The 23,196-nt window shown below is 37.4% G+C and overlaps 1 protein-coding gene across 3 annotated transcripts in view; it reads left to right on the plus strand.

Annotated features, from left to right (window-relative positions):
- Dmd (dystrophin) overlaps positions 1-23,196 on the plus strand; it is a 1,091,134-nt gene that overhangs the window by 831,670 nt on the left and 236,268 nt on the right. For all 3 annotated transcript variants that reach the window (XM_050128228.1, XM_050128226.1, XM_050128227.1), the window contains exon 18: positions 19,754-19,832. In XM_050128228.1, coding sequence (XP_049984185.1) covers positions 19,754-19,832 — 79 coding nt within the window. The remainder of the gene's footprint in view (positions 1-19,753; positions 19,833-23,196) is intronic.

The following is a 23,196-nucleotide window of genomic DNA, read 5'->3' on the forward strand; positions in this document are numbered from 1 at the left end:
CAGTGTTTTTGATCTTGGATATTATTCCCAGTGTAAGATGGGATCTCAGAGTTGTTTTGATTTGCATGATGGCTAAGAATGTTGAGCTTTTCCTTAAGTGTCATTCAGCCATTTTAGATTCCTCTGTTGAGAGTTCTCTGTTTAGGTCTGTACCCCATTTTTTATCGGATTATTTGTTCTTTTGATGACCAATTTCTTGAGTTCTTTGTATATTTTGTTGATCAGTCCTATGTCTGATGTGGGGTTGGTAAAGATCTTTTTACCATTCTGTAGGCTGCCATTTTGTCTTGTTGATCGTACCTTTTCCTTTACAGAAGCTTCTCAGTTTCAGGAGCTCACATTTATTCATTGTTTCTCTCAGTGTCTGTGCTGCTGGGGTTATATTTAGGAAGTGGCCTTCTGTGCCAATGCATTTAAATGTATTTCCCACTTTCTCTTCTATGAGGTTCATTGTAGTTGGCTTTATGTTGAGGTCTTTGATCCATTTTGACCTGAGTTTTGTGCATAGTGATAGATATGGGCCTATTTTCATTCTTCTACATGTTGATATTCAATTGTATCATTTGTTGAATATACTTCTTTTTTCTATCTTATATTTTTTGCTTCTTTGTAAAAAAAAATCAGGTGTTCATAGGTATGTGGATTCATATCTGGATCTTAGATTCGGTTCCATTAGTCTTCTTGTCTGTTTTTATGCTAATACCAGGCTGTTTTCAGTACTGTAGCTCTGTAGGAGAGTTCAAAGTCTGGGATTATGATGCCTCCAGAAGTTCCTTTACTGAACAGAATTGATTAGGCTATCCTGTTTTTTTTTTCTTCCATATGAAGTTGAATACTGTTCTTTTGAGGTCTGTGAAGAATTTTGCTGGAATTTTAACGGGCATTGCATTGAATCTGTAGATTGCTCTTGGTAAGATTGCCATTTTTACTAAGTTAATTCTACCTACCCAAGAGCATGGGAGATATTTTCATTTTTCTGGTGTCCTCTTTGGGATATATGCCTTACTTCAAACATTAGTATCCATATACATAAAATGCAGAATAAAGTTTTACTGTTGATGAGTGTATCCCAACAAAAGGCAGTAATTTTCTCAGGGGACTTGGTGATATCTAGAGACATTTTTGGCTGTCACAGCTGGGAATTAGGTACTCTTAGCATCGTGATGGCAGAGGCCAAGCAGTTATTCTCTAATACATAGAATAACACTGCAAAGAATTATATGAGCCTGGCGAACAATGAGGACTGATGAGAAGCCAAGGTCAACGGCAAGGGGTTTTGATCCTACTTCATGTTCTGGCTTGGTGGGAGCCTAGCCAGTTTGGATGTTCACCTTCCTAGACATGGACGGAGGGGGGAGGACCTTGGACTTTCCACAGGGCAGGGAACCATGACTGCTCTTTGGANTGGGGGGCTGGGAGGAGGCGGAAACTTTTTTTTTCTTATTCTCAATAAAAAAAATTCTCTTAAAAAAGTAAAGTAAATAAATAAAGATATGACATAAAATTTTGCATTAAAAAGAAAAAAAAGAATTATATGAGCCAAAATGCACTAAAATTGATAAACTTCTCTAGAGCTAGCAATACTGCCATATGTGTGTGTGTGCTAAAAGATATCAGGAGAATGATTCTTGTTTGCTTTTGTTATTATTTGCATCACTCAATAATTGTTACTGATATTCTATCAATTAATTTTGTGACAGAAAGCCTGGATAGAATTACTGAAATATTTGCATCCTGGAACCTGTATTGATTTTTTGAGTGTTACCTCAAAACTACTGTCTTTTTTGGGTATTTAAATATCCTTGAGAGATATAACTCTGAAGTCCACAGTAGTTTATTCTTCCTTAGTTGTGTGTTATGATGTTGAGTAACAGTAACAGTTCTTATTGGAAGAGTGAACACTTTAAATTAGAATCAAATCAGTGATATTTTAATATAATGCCCCTTCATAATATGCAAGAACATATCTTTCTCTTTCTGTGGCTTCTACTCAATAACAAGAGAAGGAAAGCAAATTTTTAGCACTATACATTTTGAACCATCTAATAGATGTGTTAGCCTTCTGGGAATTTAGCTCCAGAGCAGCTACTAGGAAAATAAAAAGACTGGTTAATGCCTGGAGGGATAAAAAGATCAGCTAACCAAAAATAAAAAGAAAGTTTTCTTCAAGATGTGAAATGCACCTTCAATCCTAGATCAAGGACTAGATGTTCAAAGTTCTACATATGAGGTTTACCATTACTTTGGAAATCTAGAAGAAAAAAAGCTTGATATCAGTACACTGAAATCATTGCCAACTAGGAACAGTAGTATACCAGCTCTTTACTCATGGACAACCCACTGTTTTTAATCTAAAATTACAAAATCATTCAGTGCCTTATACTCACCTATACTAATAAAACCATTTAAAATCAATTATGATGCAGCAAAAAAAGAGAAGAAACCAAATTATTGTAATTATATTTTGAAATCTATTTGCAAACAAATGTAAGATATTAAAAGGGAAATGATAAATCTGTTGCTTATTAAAATAAGAAGAAAATCTACAATAAGGATAGTAATTGAAATTTCTGGAATCTGTAATCCCCTAAAACTACACGGGGCTGGAAAGATGGCTCGGAAATGAACAGTCCTTGCTGATTTTCTAGACGATCCAAATTTAGTTCCCAGAATTTGTTGAGTAGCTCACATCTGCTTGTACCTCCAGCTCCACAGACTCGAATGCTCTCCTGTAGCTTCCATTGGTATCTACACACATGAGCACACATACCAACATACCAACACACATGCCTGAACACATACACATTTTAAAGGATATCTTTAAAAAAAAAAAAAAGAAAAGATTGCATCACTAGTAGCATATAAGCCACCTATTATAAAAAAATTTCCTTGAACTCTGTGGAGATGGCTTAACAGAAAAAAAATATATGCTTGCCATGAAAATGTGAAGATCTAACTTCAGATCCCCAGAAACCACAGATATGCCAGCTAGATGTGCGGCCTGTCTGTAATTGCCATCCATGGAAAACAGAGACAGGGGCTCTCCAGAGCAAGGTGACTTCTGAGATCGAGCTTCCTGGGGGACCTCTGGCCTTGAGAGAGCTTTCCTCAATGAATAAAGTAGAAAGGAATCAAGGAAGTTCCTTGACATTATCCTTGGGCCTCCACATGCATTCGCATATACCTGTACACAGGCATGTGCTCCAACACAAGCAAACACACACACGTATCCACCTATTATACACAAAGATACATGTAAACATTTTCCCATGCAACACCGAACTGCTGACGTGATAACAACTCGGGGCCCCCATCTTACACCAGGTCTAGATACTTTCCGACTACTAGAAAATGATATTGCTTTCGTTGGTGACGAAACGCACAGACATTTAAAGGATATTTCTGTAGTCCCAGTTGCACTGTCTCCTCAAGAGGCACAGGATATTGAGAACAGGACTTTACATGTTCCGTCGTTTCATCAGCTACAAGATCAACACATAGTATTGTGTGGATAGGGAAAAACTTGAAGTGTTCTGTGGAAGAATGGACGGGAAAGCCCACCTCTCTTACTTTTAAGTCTTCGTCAGTGTCAATCCCTGCTTAAAGAATAGAAATGCCCTGCTTATCTCCCATCTATTCAGTGTGGAAGAGGCAAATTAGATAGGAGACTTTCTCTGGAGATGTCCCTGCTGAAGCGAGCCACCCTTGTACTGCTCCAGCACTCACTTTTGAAAATGTATTTTGTTTCATTTTATTTTGGCTTTGGGGTTTGGTCCTGCTCTATAACCCAGGTAGCCACCAAGCCCTTTTAGAGCTTTGGATGTTCTAACCCTCATAGCATGCTCTCGTCTCAGCCTTCAGAATACAAGGACTCCAGGTATAAGACACCACATCCACCTATTGACGCAAATTCAGAATGTGTACTGTCAGCTGACTTTTTAGAAAACTGTACTATTTCTGCCCAAACTACAGTAGAAATTTTGCCCAGAAGCAGTATGAACGTTGTCGGGTGAATATAGTAGGGCTGTTCTCCATCTCATAATTAGTACATCCTCATATCTAGTCTTCATTTAAGCATTCTTCCTTTACTGCTTTAGGTCGTGACAAACACAAACCCAGGACCGCTTCCACGCGAGACAAATGCCATGCCAACTGTGCACTATCTCTAGACCAGAGCTTTTGTTAGTAGAGCAGCATGTTCTCCAGAAAGCCAACTGTTTCCCCCACTCCCCGCTCACTACGTATCTCCTCACCTCGGATATAAGTGTAAGACTTCCTGTATTCTTCCTTTCTGATACCCTGACACTTGACACCACACATCCTACCATATCATCATCAGGCTTCTTTCTGGCAACACAAACTTGCTGCATTTCCCCCATATTGCCATTTATTATAAAATACTGCTTTGTCCATATTATTTTCGTATTTGAATGTGGAATATTGAAATGGCTGTAGTAAACCTTACAGAGTGGGGAGCCATAGAGCTAGAGAGACATGATAAAAAGGAGAATTACTTTTTAAGCATTCTGTGCATTCTTCTTGGATTTTATTACTATGTTAATACTTTGAGAAGAAATAGAATTTAAACAATTAATTATTTAAAAAAGAGTATTTGAATTCCTTCCCACGAACAACTAAATGAAGTCTCCGTTCTTAACCCTGACAGTTAAATACTTCCCTGATTTGACTCCAGGCTACATTCCCAACCATATATTATCAAGCTCTCCTTTTCTTTGCCTGTTACGTAGACCTGTGTTAGTGCCGTGTTTTTTTTTTTTTTTTTTTTTTTTTTTTTTTTTTTTTTTTTTTTTTTTTTTTTTGCATTGTGCTCTTGCCATCCAGAATGTCTCTCCTATCTTTCTTTATCAAAAGCATACCTGATGTTGAAGGCCCAGGATCAAATCAACATCTCCATTAATTTGATTCAGAGTCTCAGTAGCCCCTAGAGTTGTTCGTGCTTCTTTTAGTACTTTTCAGTTACAAGGAAATAAACGGAACACCTCCTGAGTGCCAGAAAGTAGTTTCCTCCAGCTGTGCACTGCATGGCGTCCCATTCTCTGGACATTCATTTCTTCTTCTGAAAATGATCATAATTGGAGTACTGTATTCACAGCGTTATTCACTCTTTGAAATACTTACATATGTCTGCCATGAGGCAGGCACTGTCCTTGATCCTGGGGATACAGAACTGTGTAAAACAAATGCTATCCTACATTCACTGAGTTTGCCTTCTCATGTTTAAAGGAAATGTTTCGGTAGAAATTCCTCAAAACAATACTTGGAATACAGTAAACACTGTGCACATTGGCTATTACTACTGTTGCGACTATTATTTTTTGATGAGTAGAGTACTTATCTATTAATAGATAAGAAAACCGAGATACATAAATTGCTATATATAAAATTGAAGTTCAAAAGGCAAGTAAGAACCTCCAACTCATGATGTTCCGACTCAAATTTAGTGCTTTTTTCCAACATGTTGGTAGCTCCTACTCCAGGCTATACATGAGACTCGCCCATGCATATTTAAAGGAAGTACAGACTCCAAAATTTGAAGCCCCAAGAAGTAAATTCTGAAACCATAGAGATGAGCAAAGAATCTGAAATGTTTAAGAACTTCCTAAGGGACCAGATATGGTAAGGTGACTTCATGGATAAATGTACTTGCTGCCAAGACTAGGAACCTTAATCTCACCCCAGAACCCACATAGTAAACGGAGACCAGCAGCTCCTACAAGCTGTTCTATGCTGTTTATACACATGCTATGACATGCTTGCCCTCACTAAATAAATAGATAACAAGCAGACAAAATTTTAAATACCTTCCCAGTCAGTTTCGATGCCCTGTTAAATCAGACAATGAGTGTGCGACATTCAAATCTTTCCTGTTCTCCTTTATTGGGCTTATTTGTTAATATCTACAAATTCACTAACAACAGAATCCTGTTTTCTTATTTTTTTTCTTCTTCAACCAAAGTGCCTTATAAGCACCCAGTAAAGTATTTGAGTAATTAATTGCTCAATTATTTAATTAAAGTTGTTCTTAAAATGTAAATATTCCCAGCTGTGGTACTAGAAGCCTGTTATGAGCTATCACTGATTTTCCCAAGGATATTTATTAATCAGCTAAGAACCAATTGTTGGGACTGAAGGGCATGCTTAACATCTGGGAATGGAACTAAGAAAACCCCCAAACCAAATGTTCTCCATATCATCAACATCATCACACAAGACGGGGCCACTTGACCTTCTCTTCCCTTTTCTATACTTCTCTGACTACTCAGAGTAAAACGAGGGGGAAGACATATATATTCCTGACCCCTTAGTTTTGTCTGTTTAACTTAGTGTTTGTCTCTTTTCGAAGATGAAGGCGGGAATCTCTCCTTTTAAAAAAGAGAAACTATTTATTCTTATCACACCACAAACATGAAGTTCACTGCTATACATTAAGATTATAAGGGGAAATCCCCCAATGCAGAAGCTGATTATTCGCAGTAGACATATTAAGTCAAGAAGCTTATTTTTCCCCTTTGCTAAGGCACAAAGCCTGCGGCTATATGCATTTTTATTACACTTGACTGTCTTGGTTTCACTTGAGGATTAAAAAGAGAGTCAAGGTACAGTGCACGTATCCTGATGGATTTTAGGATTTTGTGCTTTAGTGAAAGGGAGAATCTCATAAAGTACCTCAGATTATTGCTCTGGGAAGTGTACCTACTTCGGTGATGACCTAGAAATTCAATCTTTTGTTTCTCCTGTAAGAGATCACATTGTATTGTGGAAAATTTTTTTCCCTGTAGTTTTCTGCACTATATAAAGCCACATTTAGAAAAATAGCTTTGGTTTAGATTTGAAGGGAAAATATCTAAAATAGTTCAGGGAAGTCTTATGATTATTCAGGGAGCTTACAAACAGCCTTAGGGCTGGAGTGAGGTGGTGTGAAGAAGGAGGGAAGCAGGGGGAGAAGGGAGGAGCACCACATCAGAATTTTATATCTCTAAAATACAGAATAAAGCTTTACTATTGACAAGTATCTCCCAACAAAAGGCAGTTCTTTTCTCAGGGGACTGGTGATGTCCAGTATATATATGTGTGTGTGTGTGTGTGTGTGTGTGTGTGTGTGTGTGTGTGTGTATGTGTGTGTGTGCGTGCACGCGTGTGTGTGCATTGCACTGTGTGCGTGTGCGTGTGTGTGTGTGTGTGTAGACTAAGTGCAAGTCCAGGTCAGAGTATTAATTCCTATTCAACCAAATCGACAGAACCCTACCACCACCATCACTGCCACAAGGGCCACTGCTGTTGCCACCGCCACAATTAACAATTAGAGGGGTCTATCCTCTCTCCTCCATTAGGGACTCATTTATTTAACATGTCTCTTGTCTTCTGATACACACTAAAAGAGAGATGGCTAAACTGCTGTAGGCTTAGGAAGGTGCAATAGCTGAGGCCTTACAGTTTACTGATTTGTTTGTAAAAGAGCGACTTGATACTGGCTTGGCAGCTGTGCAACACAAAGAGAAAAGTGACCAGGGAGGAAAGCTTTTAACTGGAACCCACTCCTGGCACACCAAGGTTTTTGATATGCAGACGAATTGACTGTGAAGGGAGTCAAGGTCAGCAGCTTTGGAAAGGCTTAAAGCAGAAGGCTGGATAAGGAGTGTTGATTTCTTTGTTATGGAAAAGCCTTCAGCAATTTTCTCCTTCAAGTCTTCATTAAAAATCTTCAGGTGTGTTATTGGCCAAAGTATAAGATGAAAAAAAAAATGTTTAATTTCTGTTGCTAATATTTTTCCTTTATTTCCCTTAGTGATTCCAACCCTCTTCGATCACTTTAGATGCCTCCTGTTTTTGAATGTCACCAATTCTGTTTTATCTCCTTGACAATTATTTCAAATCACTACTTCTGGTTCTTGGGAACACTCCTGTGTTCTAACACCAGGAGGCATAATTATGTAATTACAATGTGGACATCATGCTACTTATGGGCTGAAATGCCCCTAGAAAGGATGCTCCAGTGGCCTCGGAAAAGTTCTGTGAGAATGATACCCTCCGAATGTGGACTAAATAAAGCTGCAGAATAAATAGCAAAAGTTGCAAGGTAAATGATGTAACGTAATCCTGTCGCAAGGTGAGAGCCACTTGACTTTCCCTTCCTGTTGCGAATCAGGAGTTATATTAGGAAAGCTTTTACAAGGGAACCTATTTTTTTTGGAACCTATTTTTTAAATATAAAATCGGTATCAAGTTAGATCATCTAAGCAGAGCGATTCACAGATAAGCAGAGGAAATACGTCCTATGATTCCCCTCCCCCCTCCCAATTTTCATAGCAATCAGTAGTGGTGACAAAGTCCAGATTTTTGACAAATGAAGCAGGATAAGCGATGGATTTCTGCTTTTCTAAATGAAAATTAATGACACCCTTAAGGTACTTGAGTCTATTAAGTCAAACGAACGTTGATATAACCTGACCGCGTTATCACAGAATCCAACAACTTCATGCGCATGAAAAGCAACAAACAAATTTCTCAAACGCAGTTTAGAAAGCCACTAAGGTGCAAGCTTAAAGCTTCAATGAAAGTCTTGCTGTCTGCCTCCTTTCGCTTTCCCGTTAATGAAAGAGTTCTTCAGCAGGGAAGAAATCGTGCTGCTGGAGATGGGCCAGATCTAGGCTTGGACTCCACTTCCCATCATGGCAGGGATCCACAGCCACTTCATTTGAGGCACTATCTGTTCACCCACTGAGTCCATATGCTCTTCGGGTGGATTATATAGAAGATAAAGTGCAGTCAAGGATGGCGATGTGGCTCTGTTAATCCCACTAGGCAAGGATAAGATCACTACCACAAATTCGGAGCCAAATTTGAAGCAAGTTTTATTAAACACTAACCAAGACAAGTGGACAGTAGCCAGCTCCATACCTGGGATTCCCAGAGTATTGTGCCAAATTACATTAGTCAGGGAACTTATAAAGTCAAAACCCACAAATTCACATTTGTACGATCAGGGAAAAGCATACATCCTGACATACTTCCTGGTTACGTACCTCCCAACTATGTGTGAACAAGCACATTTTGTGCAGTTGGATCAACCAAACCTGTTTACAGAAGCAAAAACACATGGCTTGCTATCTTAGATGAACAGCCACCGGCATCCCAGCAAGTTATCTGTACATGGGCAAGTACGGATTAGAGGCCCATTTGTTTTATATTCTCTTAAACACAGAAATTAAACTTAAAACATAACTTTAACCCTCATAGCTCACTAATAAAATATGAAAGACTCTGAGTTCAACCCCAACTACCACCGAAGACATAAAAAAGATGAGGAGTCAAAGATGAAGAATTCAGGGTCTGGAGAGATGGCTCAGCTGTTAGAAGTGTTGCTGCTCTTGTAGTGGACCTAGGTTGGATTCTCAGAATACTCATCAAGTGACCTACAACTGCCTGCAACCAGAATAGGGTGATCTGCTACCCTACTCTAGCCTCCACAGATAATTGCATTCACATGTTGCACATAAACATTAACACAAACACACACACATGCACACACACAAACACACACACACAGAGGAAAAGAGAAAATAAACCTCTTAAATTATTAAGATATAAGTCAACAGAACATTTTAAAATAGAATGAGGGAAAATCTATATAAGAGGAACATTAAAAGGGTGAATTAGGTATGCATGTAATTTCACTATCAAAATCCCAGCTAAGGCAAGATGATATCTGGAACACCAGAATGTGAGACTAGCATGGGTAACATATTAACAATTCATCTAAAAAAGAAACAAACACAAGGAAAAGACTAGATGAATGTTGGTCTCAGGTAACACACATTAGTTCCCATGCCAAAAATCAGCCAATAATTATACTCCCACTCAGAGAGACCCCTGTGTTAACCCTGGGTTCCCGAGATCTAACCTGAAAAGCTCCGTTTAACTCCTAAGTATCCTGATGTCAGGAAAACATAAATTCAAGGAGAGCATCCAGTCAGTCTTGTACTTGAGAAGGTCAGGTTGTTTGGACACAAAACTGTAAGTATCACAAATACACATTCCAAACCTTACATCAAATTATATTTTTCCTCGGTTACAGTTGAGTAGGAATGAGAATTCATAGACTAGAGAACCAGCTCATCAGATAAGAGCACTGCCTGCTCTTGCAGAGGATCTGGGTTGTAATTCCCAGCACTGACATCATGACTCAAAAACATCTGTAACTCCTATTCCAGGTGATCTGATGCAGGCAAAACACACATACACATAAAAGAAAATAATAATCTTTAAAATTTGAAATTAAAATTCCAAGAATATTAAGTTTACGTTGAAAAGGATTGCAATTACTTAAAAGAATTTTAACTGCTGCTGTAATACTCTCAATTGAGTTTTTAGAATGATGGTTAAATATATATTCATGAGTGTTATTTGTTGTTGGAACTCAAAGGGTTTGGCTAAAGGACTTAATATGAAATTGCTCTTTAGAATGAGCTTTATTAAGAGAGAAGGACATGGTAGCCATGATGGGCTTCAAAGAGAGAGAGTAATCGAAGATATAAAGCATCACATTGTAGACAGTCTTCCATCCCAATCAAGAGAGGAGTTGCATTAGGAGAGACAGCCACCCTATACAGCATAACTGAGATCCTGAAGGGAGAAACAAGCCCTTTAGCTCCAGAGGACATAGAGAATTTTTGACTCTTAAAGGTTTTCAGGAATATAAACAAACTTCGTACCATGAGATCTGACCTAGGCTGGCCTACATACCAAGGGACAGAAACAAGGGCTAAATAAGACCTTAACCTACCCCTTTAAGTTATTTTTGATGTATTTGTTTTATATTTGTGTATATAAAGGTATGTATGTGTGTATGTATGTGTACCACATCTGTGCCTAGCACTAACAAATGTCAGAAGAGGGCTTCAGGGCCCCTGAAATTAGAGTTATAGATGGTTGTGAGGTACCATATGGCTGTCAGGAACTAAAGTTGGGTCCTCTCAAAGAGCTACAAGTGCTCTTAACTGCTGAGCCACCTCTCTAGCCTCATAAACTTACCTTTTATAAACATCTATTCATGATTGCTATGTGTGGGCATATCGTATATGTGTATGAGCATGTGTTCCATAGCATTCATGTGGAGGTCAGATGACAGTTTTGTGGGATCAGTTCTCGCCTTCCATATTTGAGTTCTGTGATCAAATTTAAGTCACAAGGCTTGTACAAGAAGTCTCTTTCTCTACTCTGTTGTCTCTCAAGCCCACCATAAATTTATCTTACAACTATAAGGGATAAAGGCTTCAAAGCAACAGTACACATGTTTTCTTACCCCCAAGGAGAGAGGGAAAATACAGCTTAAGGAGGCATGGTCTGATTTGGGGAAAAGGGACATAGTAGCTAGAGGGTTTGTGATCTAACACATGAACAAATTTGAAAACAAGAATAGATTACATGGATTCTACCCAACACAAATATATAACTCAATCTATAGACTGCAAAACTATGGGACAAAAAATTATGCGGAGACTGTGAGGAGACTGCAGGTATATGGAGGGACTACATTACTCATTACCCTCACAGTGAAAGAGGAATTAGATAGACGCTTATGTTTGTTTTATTTTGTTTTACTTTGTTGTTATCTGTAGGAGGAGGGCCCGCTTGTTCGTCTTGCTGCCCAGTTCCTGGATGCCCTACTAGCTTAGCCCCAAAATAACCACACAGAAACTGTTTTCATTAAATCACTGCTTGGCCCATTAGCTCTAGAATCTTATGGGCTAACTCTTACATCTTAATTTATCCCATTTCTATTAACCTGTGTATCCTCATGTGGCAGTGGCTTACCCTGGGTAAAATTCCCAGTGTCTGTCTGGCAGCTCCATGGCAGCTCCTGACTCCATCCTTCTTCCTCCCAGTATTCAGTCCAGTCATCTCTGTCCACCTAAGTTCTGCCCTATCAGGCCAAGGGAGTTTCTTTATTCACTAACCAATACAAGCAACACATAAACAGAAGGACCTCCCACACCAGTTTTCATTTTTAATAACCTCAATAGTGTAGATATAAAGTATGGTTCTCACATGAGCATGGGTATTCTTTAAGCTTCAAGACAAATTATTAGCTAGCCAAGCAAAATGCACATGCCTAGTTAAATGTTTTCCTGGCCTGTGGTAAACATGCTTTCTGTGTGGTATCAGGAAAAACCCTTGTAAATGAGAAAAGCATTTCCTCATCAGGAAGCTACTATGCCTCTCATAAACCTCTAGAGAAGACAATAGGTTAAATGTGATTAACCAGCAAGTCAAGAGAAAAGTGGAAGCCCTGGAAATTTTTAAACAAAGTAACAAACACTTACATTTAGATAACACTGCTTCCTAAGAGGTGTAATTATTTATCTACATCCTTTTTCACTTCTTTTTAAACCTCTTAGCTGATTGAAAACATGTTTAGGGGAACTAAAAAAGAAATAAAGAACTAAGCAGTGGTTGTATATGCCTTTAATCCCACCACTCAGGAGGTAGAAGCAGGGACCAACCTGGTCTACAGAGAAAGTTCCAGGACAGCCTGGGCTGCATAAAGGAACCCTGTCTCAAACAAAACACACACACACACACACACACACACACAAGGGGAAAGAGAGAGAGAATAAAAGAGAGAAAGAACAAAAGAAAGAAAATAGGAAAGAGAAAGGAAGGAAGGAAGGAAGGAAGGAAGGAAGGAAGGAAGGAAGGAAGGAAGGAAAGAAGAAAGGAAGGAAGAAAGCCTTCAATCAAAAATAGGAATGTATTGAGCCATGAAAGAGTTGAGAGTTAAGTAACTGATTGTTACTTATTCATTTTCCCTCAAATTATACTTTGACTTCTACCATATTCATAGTCAGCACAGGGACTCACAGATTATAGCCTTTCATGCATTCCCTTAGTAAATTTTTCTGAGCAGCTCCTATACACTAGACACTTCACTAAGATGTGAACAAGATAGCACCTCTGTCTCAGACCAGGGACCTGCATTCTAGCAATTATCTTTTGAATAAATGAACGTAGACAAGTGGCTTGTTTTGTTTACTTTTCTATGCTTTTAGAGCTCAGGTTAGCTTGGTAGCAGAGCACATACCATCATACCAATCATTTACAAAGCTCGGAGCTCAGTCCTTGACACCACACAGAGCGAAATCAACTACACAGTAGAAACTCGGGAAACATTTCTTTATGGACGTATAAAAGGTATTCACAAACAGCACACCATACAGAACCCATAAAAATTAAAATAAAGAATAATATACATAGCTCTCAAATATGATGATTTTAAGCACAGAATAAAACTATGGGAGAAATTTGGATTTGGGGTTTCTTTGTGCTTGATTTCATTACTTTTTCCAAAATCTAATAACATAGGCAAAATGAAAATAATGTTTTTTTTTTTTTTTACACTTTTGTCATCAATTTGAAGGGGGAAAGGGAGAAGGGGATGGGAAGAAAGAGAAAGGAAAAGAATAAAAGAAAAGTGATTTCCAAAGCCTGTGTTAGGAATGATGAAAAGGAAATTGTTTATTTAAAATGTACTTGTTACGGTAAAGAGCCAAGAATGATATGTACAAGACTCGGGCAACTACCGTGAACTAAACACCTGCTGTATGTCACGTATTGTGTGCCTCCCTGGAGAGAGCCCAGGAAAGCAAGTTATGTCCCTGCCCTCACAGAGCACATAAACAGACTTTTTTCTCCCCTGGCATGCATGTAAGTGAAGAATTGCTGCAAGCTAGATTATGAGTACTCACAGAGCAGATGGCAGGTTTCTTGCCCATCTGGGATAGTTCTAAAGAATAGACCCTTGTGTATCAATAGATAAGGTTTCTTCCAGTTCTAAGCTGTCATGGTCTATGATCAAATAGTAGAAACAGGATGTATGCTTCCAGAAAGATGTTCCACTTTTTGTAAAAATGGAAACAAGGGGCATGACCTATTAATTCAGAGGCAATTCTATTTCTCTTGTCTCTTTTAATAATTTCATTTAAACTCCTTTTACCTTCTGTTCAACTCACCTTTTTAAGTTCATTTTTACCTCTTCTTTTATTTTTATCCTTCCTTTTCTTTCTTTTAATGACCTAAAGAAATTATTATTGTTAGTTAAAGATTCTCATATTTCAAATGAATCCTTCCACACACACATACCGTAGTTCTCTTTTCTAATGACCTTATTTCCAATCTCCTAGATTTAAAATCAAGAGATACACTATTATAGAGATTCAGCTCATGGTATAGAGGGCACAACAGGAGGACACTTACAAATGAAACCTGTGTGAAGCCCTAGGTTCTACCCTCAGTCCCATACAAAGAAATCAAAGTAAGCTCTAATATTCAGCTGAAGGCTATCGCTTTCCTTCAAAATACTACAATGTACCTTCTTTTAAATTTATTTTTTAAATGTTCGTTCATACAATATATTTTGATCATATGCTTTCCCTTCTTCCAACTCCCTTTGAATCACCCAGTACCAAGCCCTCACCTCAAGAATCAGAGATCTATTCTGAAGACAAGTAAGAGTCAGAGATGGTGGCTGACTCCCAGGAAGCTGCCTCTTCCAGACACAACAGGCCTGGTACACATGCGAACTCACAGAGACTGTGACAGCACACACAATACATGTGCTGGGTCAAACCAGACAAAATTCCAGCACTATGTACCTTTTTTTGATATTCCATACAGTGCTGTGCTGATTGCTACCCGTATCACTCCAAGTTCGGTGAGTTGAGAGAGTCTCTGACTAGCCACAGCAGAGAGTTTATCACCATTTCTCACTTGCCATCCAGTTAAGCATTGAAAAAGCAGAAACAACAGCCAATGTTTAATGAATGCCTACTTTTTAATATTAACAAATATACATAAAATGAACAAATAACAAAAAGAATAATTACAATTGCCGGAATGCAAAGTACTGGTATCTAGTTTCTGTTTCTGACTTTCTGGCTTACATATTATCTCATGTTGATTAAAAACGCAGCCAGTTCAAAAGGTCTGATGTGTTTGCACTGTTGTTTTAAAAGCTTATCAAATTTGTTTTCCATAAATAATTGCTCCCAGAATGAATAGCTTTGTTGGTAAGGAATGATAGCCTGTGAAAACCTTGGTTACTTTCATATTTTTCTTTCTCACAATTATTCATTTAGTCAATTTACACTCAGTCTACAGGAAACCTTTCTCCTGTGACAATTTGTAAAGTTAAAAAAAAAACAATGCTTAATTCTCAGTTGTTTTAGGAATGTTTCCTGAAGATTTAATTTCAGTATAGGATACATTTTTAATTTGAGACTCCTCGTATGTTTTCATTAAGTTTGAGCCATAGGGAGAGAAATTCCCTTTGATCTTATTTTCAAGTCTTGACAATCCTGGGTGTCCACTGAAAATTAGCATTGTTCTCCTTGTATGACAAATTTTTAGCCATAGCTTTTAGAAATTAAGGGACTGTAATTGACTCAGGTGCTACATCTAAGTGGTCCCCATGAAGTGACCACCGTTGTTGTTAAGAGACTTGGCTTGTGGCACACTCATGACTCACCCCCATTTTCTCATGAGGATTTCTTAAACAGTATGAAAAAAAAAGTCTGACCATTGACCATTCTTCCCCTTTCTATTTCCCAACTTTCACATTCATCTCCTGATTCATTTGTTCATGAAATGATACATTCTAAATTTCTAAATAATTATATATTTCATCATGCATTTATGTGTGTTCTTCCATAGCCTTTTTCTGAAAGCTTATGATAGCATAGTCTTAAAGACTAAGAAGAGGCCTTGTATTGGATCGTAAAATGCACGGATGGCTAAAGTTTTGTAGAGGTGCACACTTGATTTGGTTTCAATATGATAAATTAATTGATAAAAACATGAAGACATTTATGGAATGTGACTTATCTCTATGTAAAGCACTTCCTTAGAATGTAAAGGCACTGGACTCATTCCATAGCATGGCGTAAACACACACACACACACACACACACACACACTGAAATAGAAATTTAAAAGTTACTCCTTTCCAAATATTTACCATGTTCTATTTTAATCTTCTACAAGGCTATTGGGAGCAGACTGCAGGGAGGGGAGGAGAGAAAATGTAAAGCTCAATAAAAATCAATGATAATAATTAATAATAATAATAATGATAAAAGAGCAGACTGAAGAAGTTTAAATATTCTCACTGCTAATTCCCCAGCTTATTAAACTTCAGTAATAAGTTGTTTGTTGGTTATTTTGTTTGTTTTGCTTTGACAGGTGCCTGCTTTGTAGCGTAGGTTAGCTTTAAGCTTTTTATGTAGTTCAGGTTGGCTATGAGCTTGCAATCTTTCTACTTTGGCCATTTGTTGGCAAATATTATAGGATACACCAGCCTACCTGGCCCGAGCAAGTTTCTTTTTTTAAACCTACATGTCTCAGTTATTATATTGATAGAATTAAGGAGTAATATTAATTGTTATAGAATTATTGTAAACATTAAATTTCAACTTGTATTTCTATATACATAGTGTTAAATAAATGTTAGCCATTTTCTTTGGTATATGATACCCTGCTCGTTATACCTTATCTCTCTCCATTTATTAACCATAATAGCAAAATCTACAGAGACATTATACTAGTCAGAATACCCTAGTACCCTAGTAGGAGGGGAAGAGAGATGGATGATAGATGGGAGAAGTGGGAGGAAGGGAGGAAGAGAGAGAGAGAGAGCAGATCAGATAGACAGATAGGTAGGTAAGTAGATAGATAGATAGATAGATAGATAGATAGATAGATAGATAGATTTGCTTGGAAGGTCTTATGAGACTGTTGGCTAAAAAGTTCCGTGATCTTGTGTCAGTATGCTAGAGACCCAGAACAGTTGGTGGTAGAGAGTGGCTCCAATTCCAAAGACAAAATAGTAAATGTCCATCCCAGGGCAGCTAAAGTAGATGACCATGACAGAAAATAGGCTACCTTTATTGTTTCAGGGCTCCAGCTGATTTGCATAAAGCATACCCATCTTGAAGAAGGCAATCTACTTTGCAGAAACTACACATTCAATACCAATTTCATTTTTTAAAATAATTTTTAAAAATACCTTCACAGATACATTCAGAAATAATGTCTGCTCTGGGAACGATGATATTTTACATAAACTGACTACCACAGATATACAATCAGCATTGATGATTTGGTTGATACTCTTTTTTGTTTTCTCTCCCTCTGCCTCTTGCAAATTTCTAGAGAGAGAGAGAGAGAGAGAGAGAGAGAGAGAGAGAGAGAGAGAGATTACATACAGAAATAGTATCCATTTATCTTGTCAATTAGTCATTAAACAAATATTTGCTATCACCTCCTCTGTACAGGGTTCAGGGAGTCATACGAAGGGAGGAGTGGAGATACACACATGCAAGGAGAAGCCCCTACCACGAAGAGGCTCATGTTCTATTTTAGGAGACACTCATTTCCTTATATTACTGAATGATATTATTCAAATGTCTCATTATAAACCATGTGCTATGAGCATGCTGTGGAAGCAATTAATTCTCACCTTGGAGATAAAAAATAAAGCATATAAACCCTATTATACTATCAGTGGAAGAGAAGGTGGTTAGGGCATTCTGGATATATATGGAATATTGCAGGACAGATGGATGTTTGGTGGTCTCAGCAGATAGAGTATGATTGGAAGAACAAATCTGAAATGTTTCTAGGGTCTCCCTGTGTATAATAGTAAGGGGAATCCTGCATCATCTTGAAACTCTGCTTAGTGAATCCCAACCAAAGACAGACAAAGCAAGAGAAAAAGTAAGAGAAAAATTTCTAGATATACATTAGGTATTTCATTGATATTGGAAAGTCAGGGTTGACATTAGTTTAGACTACTTGATGAGATTGAGAACTGCCTTATTTATAGATGATTCTCCACAGCACAGGAACCTAAATTCTGGTGCCTGTGGGCAATCTCTGAACATTTTCTTGTTTAGCATGGGCTGTTGACAAGCAAACTAAGATCCAAAGTTATTGAGGAGAATGCCTGGGGCCACCACTAATACTGAGTTGGTGAAAAGCCAGATGACAAAGTATATCATTTCACACCTTCCAAAAGGTCTCCCCCTTTTCCTGCAAAGAATGAAATTCAGTAAGCTTAAACAGGACAGTGTGTAAATGCATTACAGAAAAGTCTAATAGGAAAAAAGAATGACAAGGTTGATTCCATACTGCCTGGGGCATAGTTCTTATTAATTTCCAAATGCGATGAAAACTGAACTCTAAAAATTTCTTTCATCTCATTTCTTACCCCATGTTACCACAAATTAAACCTTGTCTCTGCCTTTGTATTGTGTGTGTGTGCACATGTGTGTGATTTTACATGAATGTGTGTGTAGGCGCATGTGCATACATGTGTGTATTTATGTGGGAACCTGAAAACAACCTCAGGTGTCAGAAGCATGAACACCATACACCTTCTCTGAGACAGTGTTTCTCATTGGTCTAGAAAAATCCATTAGACACATTGACTAGTCAGAAAAACCTGGGAGTGCTCCTGTCTCCTCCTCCCAAGCACTAGCATTATAAGCATGTACCAGTACCTTTAATTAGGTCAGTGGTTTTCAACCTGTGGGTCAAGACCCCTTTGGAAGTCTAATGACCCTTTACACAGTTTTTTTCTTTTAAACATTGCCTGGCCCATTAGTTTCAGCCTCTTATTGGCTATCTCTTACATATTGATCTAACCCATTTTTAATAATCTGTGTAGTCCACAAGGTGGCTTACCAGGAAAGATCTTAACCTGCGTCTGTCCTTAGTGGGAGAATCATGGCGACTCTCTGGTTTGGTTCTTTCTCCCAGCATTCTGTTTTGTCTACTCCGCCTACCTAATTTTCTGTCCTATCAGGCCAAGCAGTTTTCTTTATTAGTTAACCAATGAAAGCAACAGATAAGATACAAGACCCACCTCAAATAATTTTATGGTTGGGGTCACCACAACAGGAAGAACTGTACTAAAGGGTCGCAGCATTAGGAAAGTTGAGAACCACTGACTTGGATTCCAGAAATCATAAAGCTCAAGTACTTGGACTTTTGACTTCAAGTCCTCTGTTGACTGAACTATCTTTCCAATTCATGCTTTTTTAGCTTAATTCTTGTTAGTGTACTTTTTGTTTCCATTTGCTCTGTTCTCATTCATTGAGTTGTGGCAGGGCCACACAATGTAGCTCTAAATAGCTTTAATGTATGATTATCCTGCCTCTCAAGTGCTACAATTTCAGGTGTGTGATATCAGTGTCAGGCTAATTGTCCTCAACATTTGCTTGTTCCCTGGTAAGAATTATCATTCTACAACTAGCAATAATCTATTAAAATTAATTTAGCGTTAGTCAAAAATAATCAACTAAGACTCAAAACCAAATATACCTTTACAAGATCCTATGAGCACTCACTATATCTTGCTTGTGACAATTTTCTCAGAACTTTGTAAAATAAATTATAATGTGCATTTTATTTGGGATTTCCAATAAAGGGAGCATAAAATATCTGATTGTAAAACTGTCAAAATAGAGTAAATTTTTTTGTGTTTGAACTTGGTTTGATAAAAATGAGTCTTGGAGACCATTTACAGTTAAGAACATATTAAAACCATAGTTATTAATTGTTGTTTTGCTGTTCTTAGCCTTACAGACAGAAAACATCTTACCATAAAGGGACAGTCTTTTAAATATTGCTCACTAAAGGATATGAGAAAATATCATTTCTATTCTTTTCCTCCCAGGTGGCTGTGGAGGATCGGGTCAGGCAGCTGCATGAAGCCCACAGGGACTTTGGCCCCGCATCCCAGCACTTCCTTTCCAGTAAGTCATTTTCATTGTTTACTGATTAACCTGCTCATTGTGTCTTGGTCGCTCAATGTTAGGAGGGGTTGAATTAACAGACATTTCTATACAATAGAGGTCTATTTCATTCTGACGTGTAACTTGGTGGAATACGCAGCCTAGTTAGATCATTGTCTCTACTCCTCAGCTAAAACAACTGTTTCTATAGTGTGTTCTCCGGTACTGACTTCTTCAATACTTTGAATATCATTACCTGTATCAACTTACTTTGCAAAGCTGATCATTATGAGTATATACTCATAACATCACTCAATACATGTTATTATAAGTCTAATTTTTTTGTTGCATGTTTTATGTGAGTACAGTTTTCATCTGTTTATTATATATTTTATAAGACACTAGAAGAAAGGAAGTCAAAGATCCCCAGCATTGGAAATTATAAAGCTTTCATGAGAAGGACATAATAGGAGAAGGAAAGTCTATTCATTCTGGTTTGATAAGACGACAATATATACATTGTTGAATTATTATACTCTACCCCATAAGATGTATATTTATAATGTATCAAGACCAAAGAATTGTTGAATAGTGACATGAATTTCAAATTATGCTACAAATATCTATTTACTTGACGAAACCTTGAGCACAGAAAAAATTAGACTTTTATAGAAAAAAATAGACTTTTATATTTTCTATAAAAGTCTAATTTTTTTTCTGTGCTCAAGATGAAGTTCAGTGCCTTGTTAATGCTAAGCAAGTGTTGTACAACTAAACTAAATTCCTAGCCTTTGCTTTTGTGAGGGAAGGTTTCATTATGTGCCTGAAACCAACCTCATACTCACTATCATTTTGCCTCAGTTCCTGAAGTGCTGGAATTACAGATATGTGACACAACATTCCACTGTATTTCTTAACGACAGTCATTAAATTCCTTCACCCCCAATTGTTGCCTTTCCCTAATTGTCCTCGCTTCACTTTAGCCTGCAGTTTTACTATTCCTTCTCTTTACAAGTTTTCATAATTTGTTCATTGAATTTTTTAGTCAATTTCATAATGTTATTAATAAAATTTACATGTTTTGTAATTAATTCTAATAAAGACAGTTTAGTTTACAGAAAGTTTTACTGGAACATTCTATTAGTATAACAATGCATATGTAATTGGCAACCACCTGTTTTCCTCTAATTAGTTTTGTTAAGTTTTAATAGCTGTATGATTATATTGTTTCTATGGCAATGTATTATATATATATATGTATTTGCTTTGTAATTTGTAAGTTATATATACATACCTATAATATATTTCCATAGAAACAAGTGTGGTGTGTGTGTGTGTGTGTGTGTGTATTTGATTACTTCACAGTTCTACTCCATATGATTAGTACATTTTTGGTCCTATGAAATTACGTAGGTGGTTTTAACATCACTTAATGCAATTATTTTGTGATATGTAATTTTATATATTTAATTGATTTCATTCTTCTAGAATGTCCATGAGATGGTTCCAGTATTAAAGTCATCTTAATGATGAGGAAATTATACTCCTTTTATTGGCAATGAAATTAAGAAATCTGTTTTTACACAACTCGTGTATTGATGCAAGTCAGAATTCAAACTTAAGAAAATGGTTACAGAGTCTGTTTTTAACCATTACACTGAAACTTTACTTAATGTATGTGTAAGAAGGAAGTTATTCTGCAGGGTCTCCCTTCAAACAACTGATGTGTGTGTGTGTGTGTGTGTGTGTGTGTGTGTGTGTGTGTGTGTTTGTCTGTCTGTCTGTCTGTCTGTGCCTGTATCGTATATGTAATTCTGAATGTGGTCATGTACACATGTGCATGCAGGTATGGATGTAGTGTATATACACATGCATGTGGAGACCAGAAGTCGATACTGGATGACTTTCTCTACTGCGCCCCCCTTTATTTTGGAGACAGGATTTCTCACTGATCCTTAAATTTGCCAATCCATATAAAGTGACTAACTAGCTAGTTCTGGAGATACCCCTGTTTCTCCCTATATAGCACCGAGGTTACAGAGACACCACTATTCCCAGCTCTTAAGTAGCTGCTTGAAATCTGAGGTTGGGCCCTCATGCTTGCGCAGCACATGCTTCTTCCACGGAACCCACCTCCCAGTCTCCATCCATTCTCTGATTGCTACTTTTTGTCCCTTCCTATCTTTTCTATTCTCCAGTGGTGAATGAAAGATCCATGCTCAAAAATATTCTAATGTATAAGAGTAGATATTTTCTCTTTTTTTTTCCAGTAGGTCATTACCTTTAAAAACAAAAATTCCTAGAAAATGTTAGTGTTGTTTTTATATGCATTAATAATGGATTAAGTAAGAAATAATCATATTTTCTTCACTTGTTCTTCCCTCGGTGGTTATTTGGACAGTCTTTTAATATCACCCATGACTATGATTCGAAGTTAAAGGGGAAAAGTTAAATGGGTATTTCTTCATGAGTATGACAACAGCTTTTAGCAATGCCGCTAGAAAAAATTTGAAGACTGTAGATTGTCTTGGCAACAGTTAGACTATTTAATTTAATTAAAATTAAATGTGATAACATGTTCCTTAGTGACTCATAAACTATAAATAAAAACATCACTATTATGAATATTAATTAATCCTCAGATACCATGTATATTCATTCATACTTTCTTCTCTCTGCCCCCCCCCTTAAATTCCCATGTCTTCTCCATTAAAACCTATTCCCAGAAAATGATACGTTACACTCACTTAGCACAGGTGACAGGTAAAGTTTAATGTATACTTCTCCCTGGTTATTTGCATTTTAATGGGGTAAAAATCCATAAGCCTGAGGGATGGCTCTCTGGTGGGAGAATGTCAGCCATAAGCTCTGGGCTTTGAGGAACTAGGGGAAGCATCTTCCCACCTTTCCAACTGTATCCTAGCACACACTCCAGAAGGGTCAGGGCTGTGGCCATGTGCACGCAGAAAGAACCTGATCTGCCTGAATGGGATCAGTCCTAGAAGTCAGGATTATTTTGAATATCCATATGGAACATCAAAATACACATAGACGCTCCACTTATGTGTGGAAAAATATGCTAAAATGTTTGAAGTCGTGTTACAGAAATAGGACAGGGAGACTAAATATGGATTGGATCTTCATGCTATCTTTAAATTCAAAGGCAATATACATTCATCTAGAAAAAATATAGTATAAGGTTAAACAGGAAAGGGACAGTTATCAATAATTCCACTATTCAGATACAACACTCTCCAAAATTAAGTTCATATATTTTCTGTTTGTCTGGGTTCAAATTCTTGTCTATTCTTTCTTCTTTTTCTTCTCTTCTCCCAGTCCAGAGAGAAAACCAACAGCCCTTGTGCATGCTATCAAGTGCTCTGCT

This window comes from Alexandromys fortis, unplaced genomic scaffold, assembly GCF_014885135.2.
Source record: "Alexandromys fortis isolate MF-2015 unplaced genomic scaffold, M_Fortis_MF-2015_v1.1 scaffold_265, whole genome shotgun sequence".
Taxonomy (NCBI): Eukaryota; Metazoa; Chordata; class Mammalia; order Rodentia; family Cricetidae; genus Alexandromys; species Alexandromys fortis.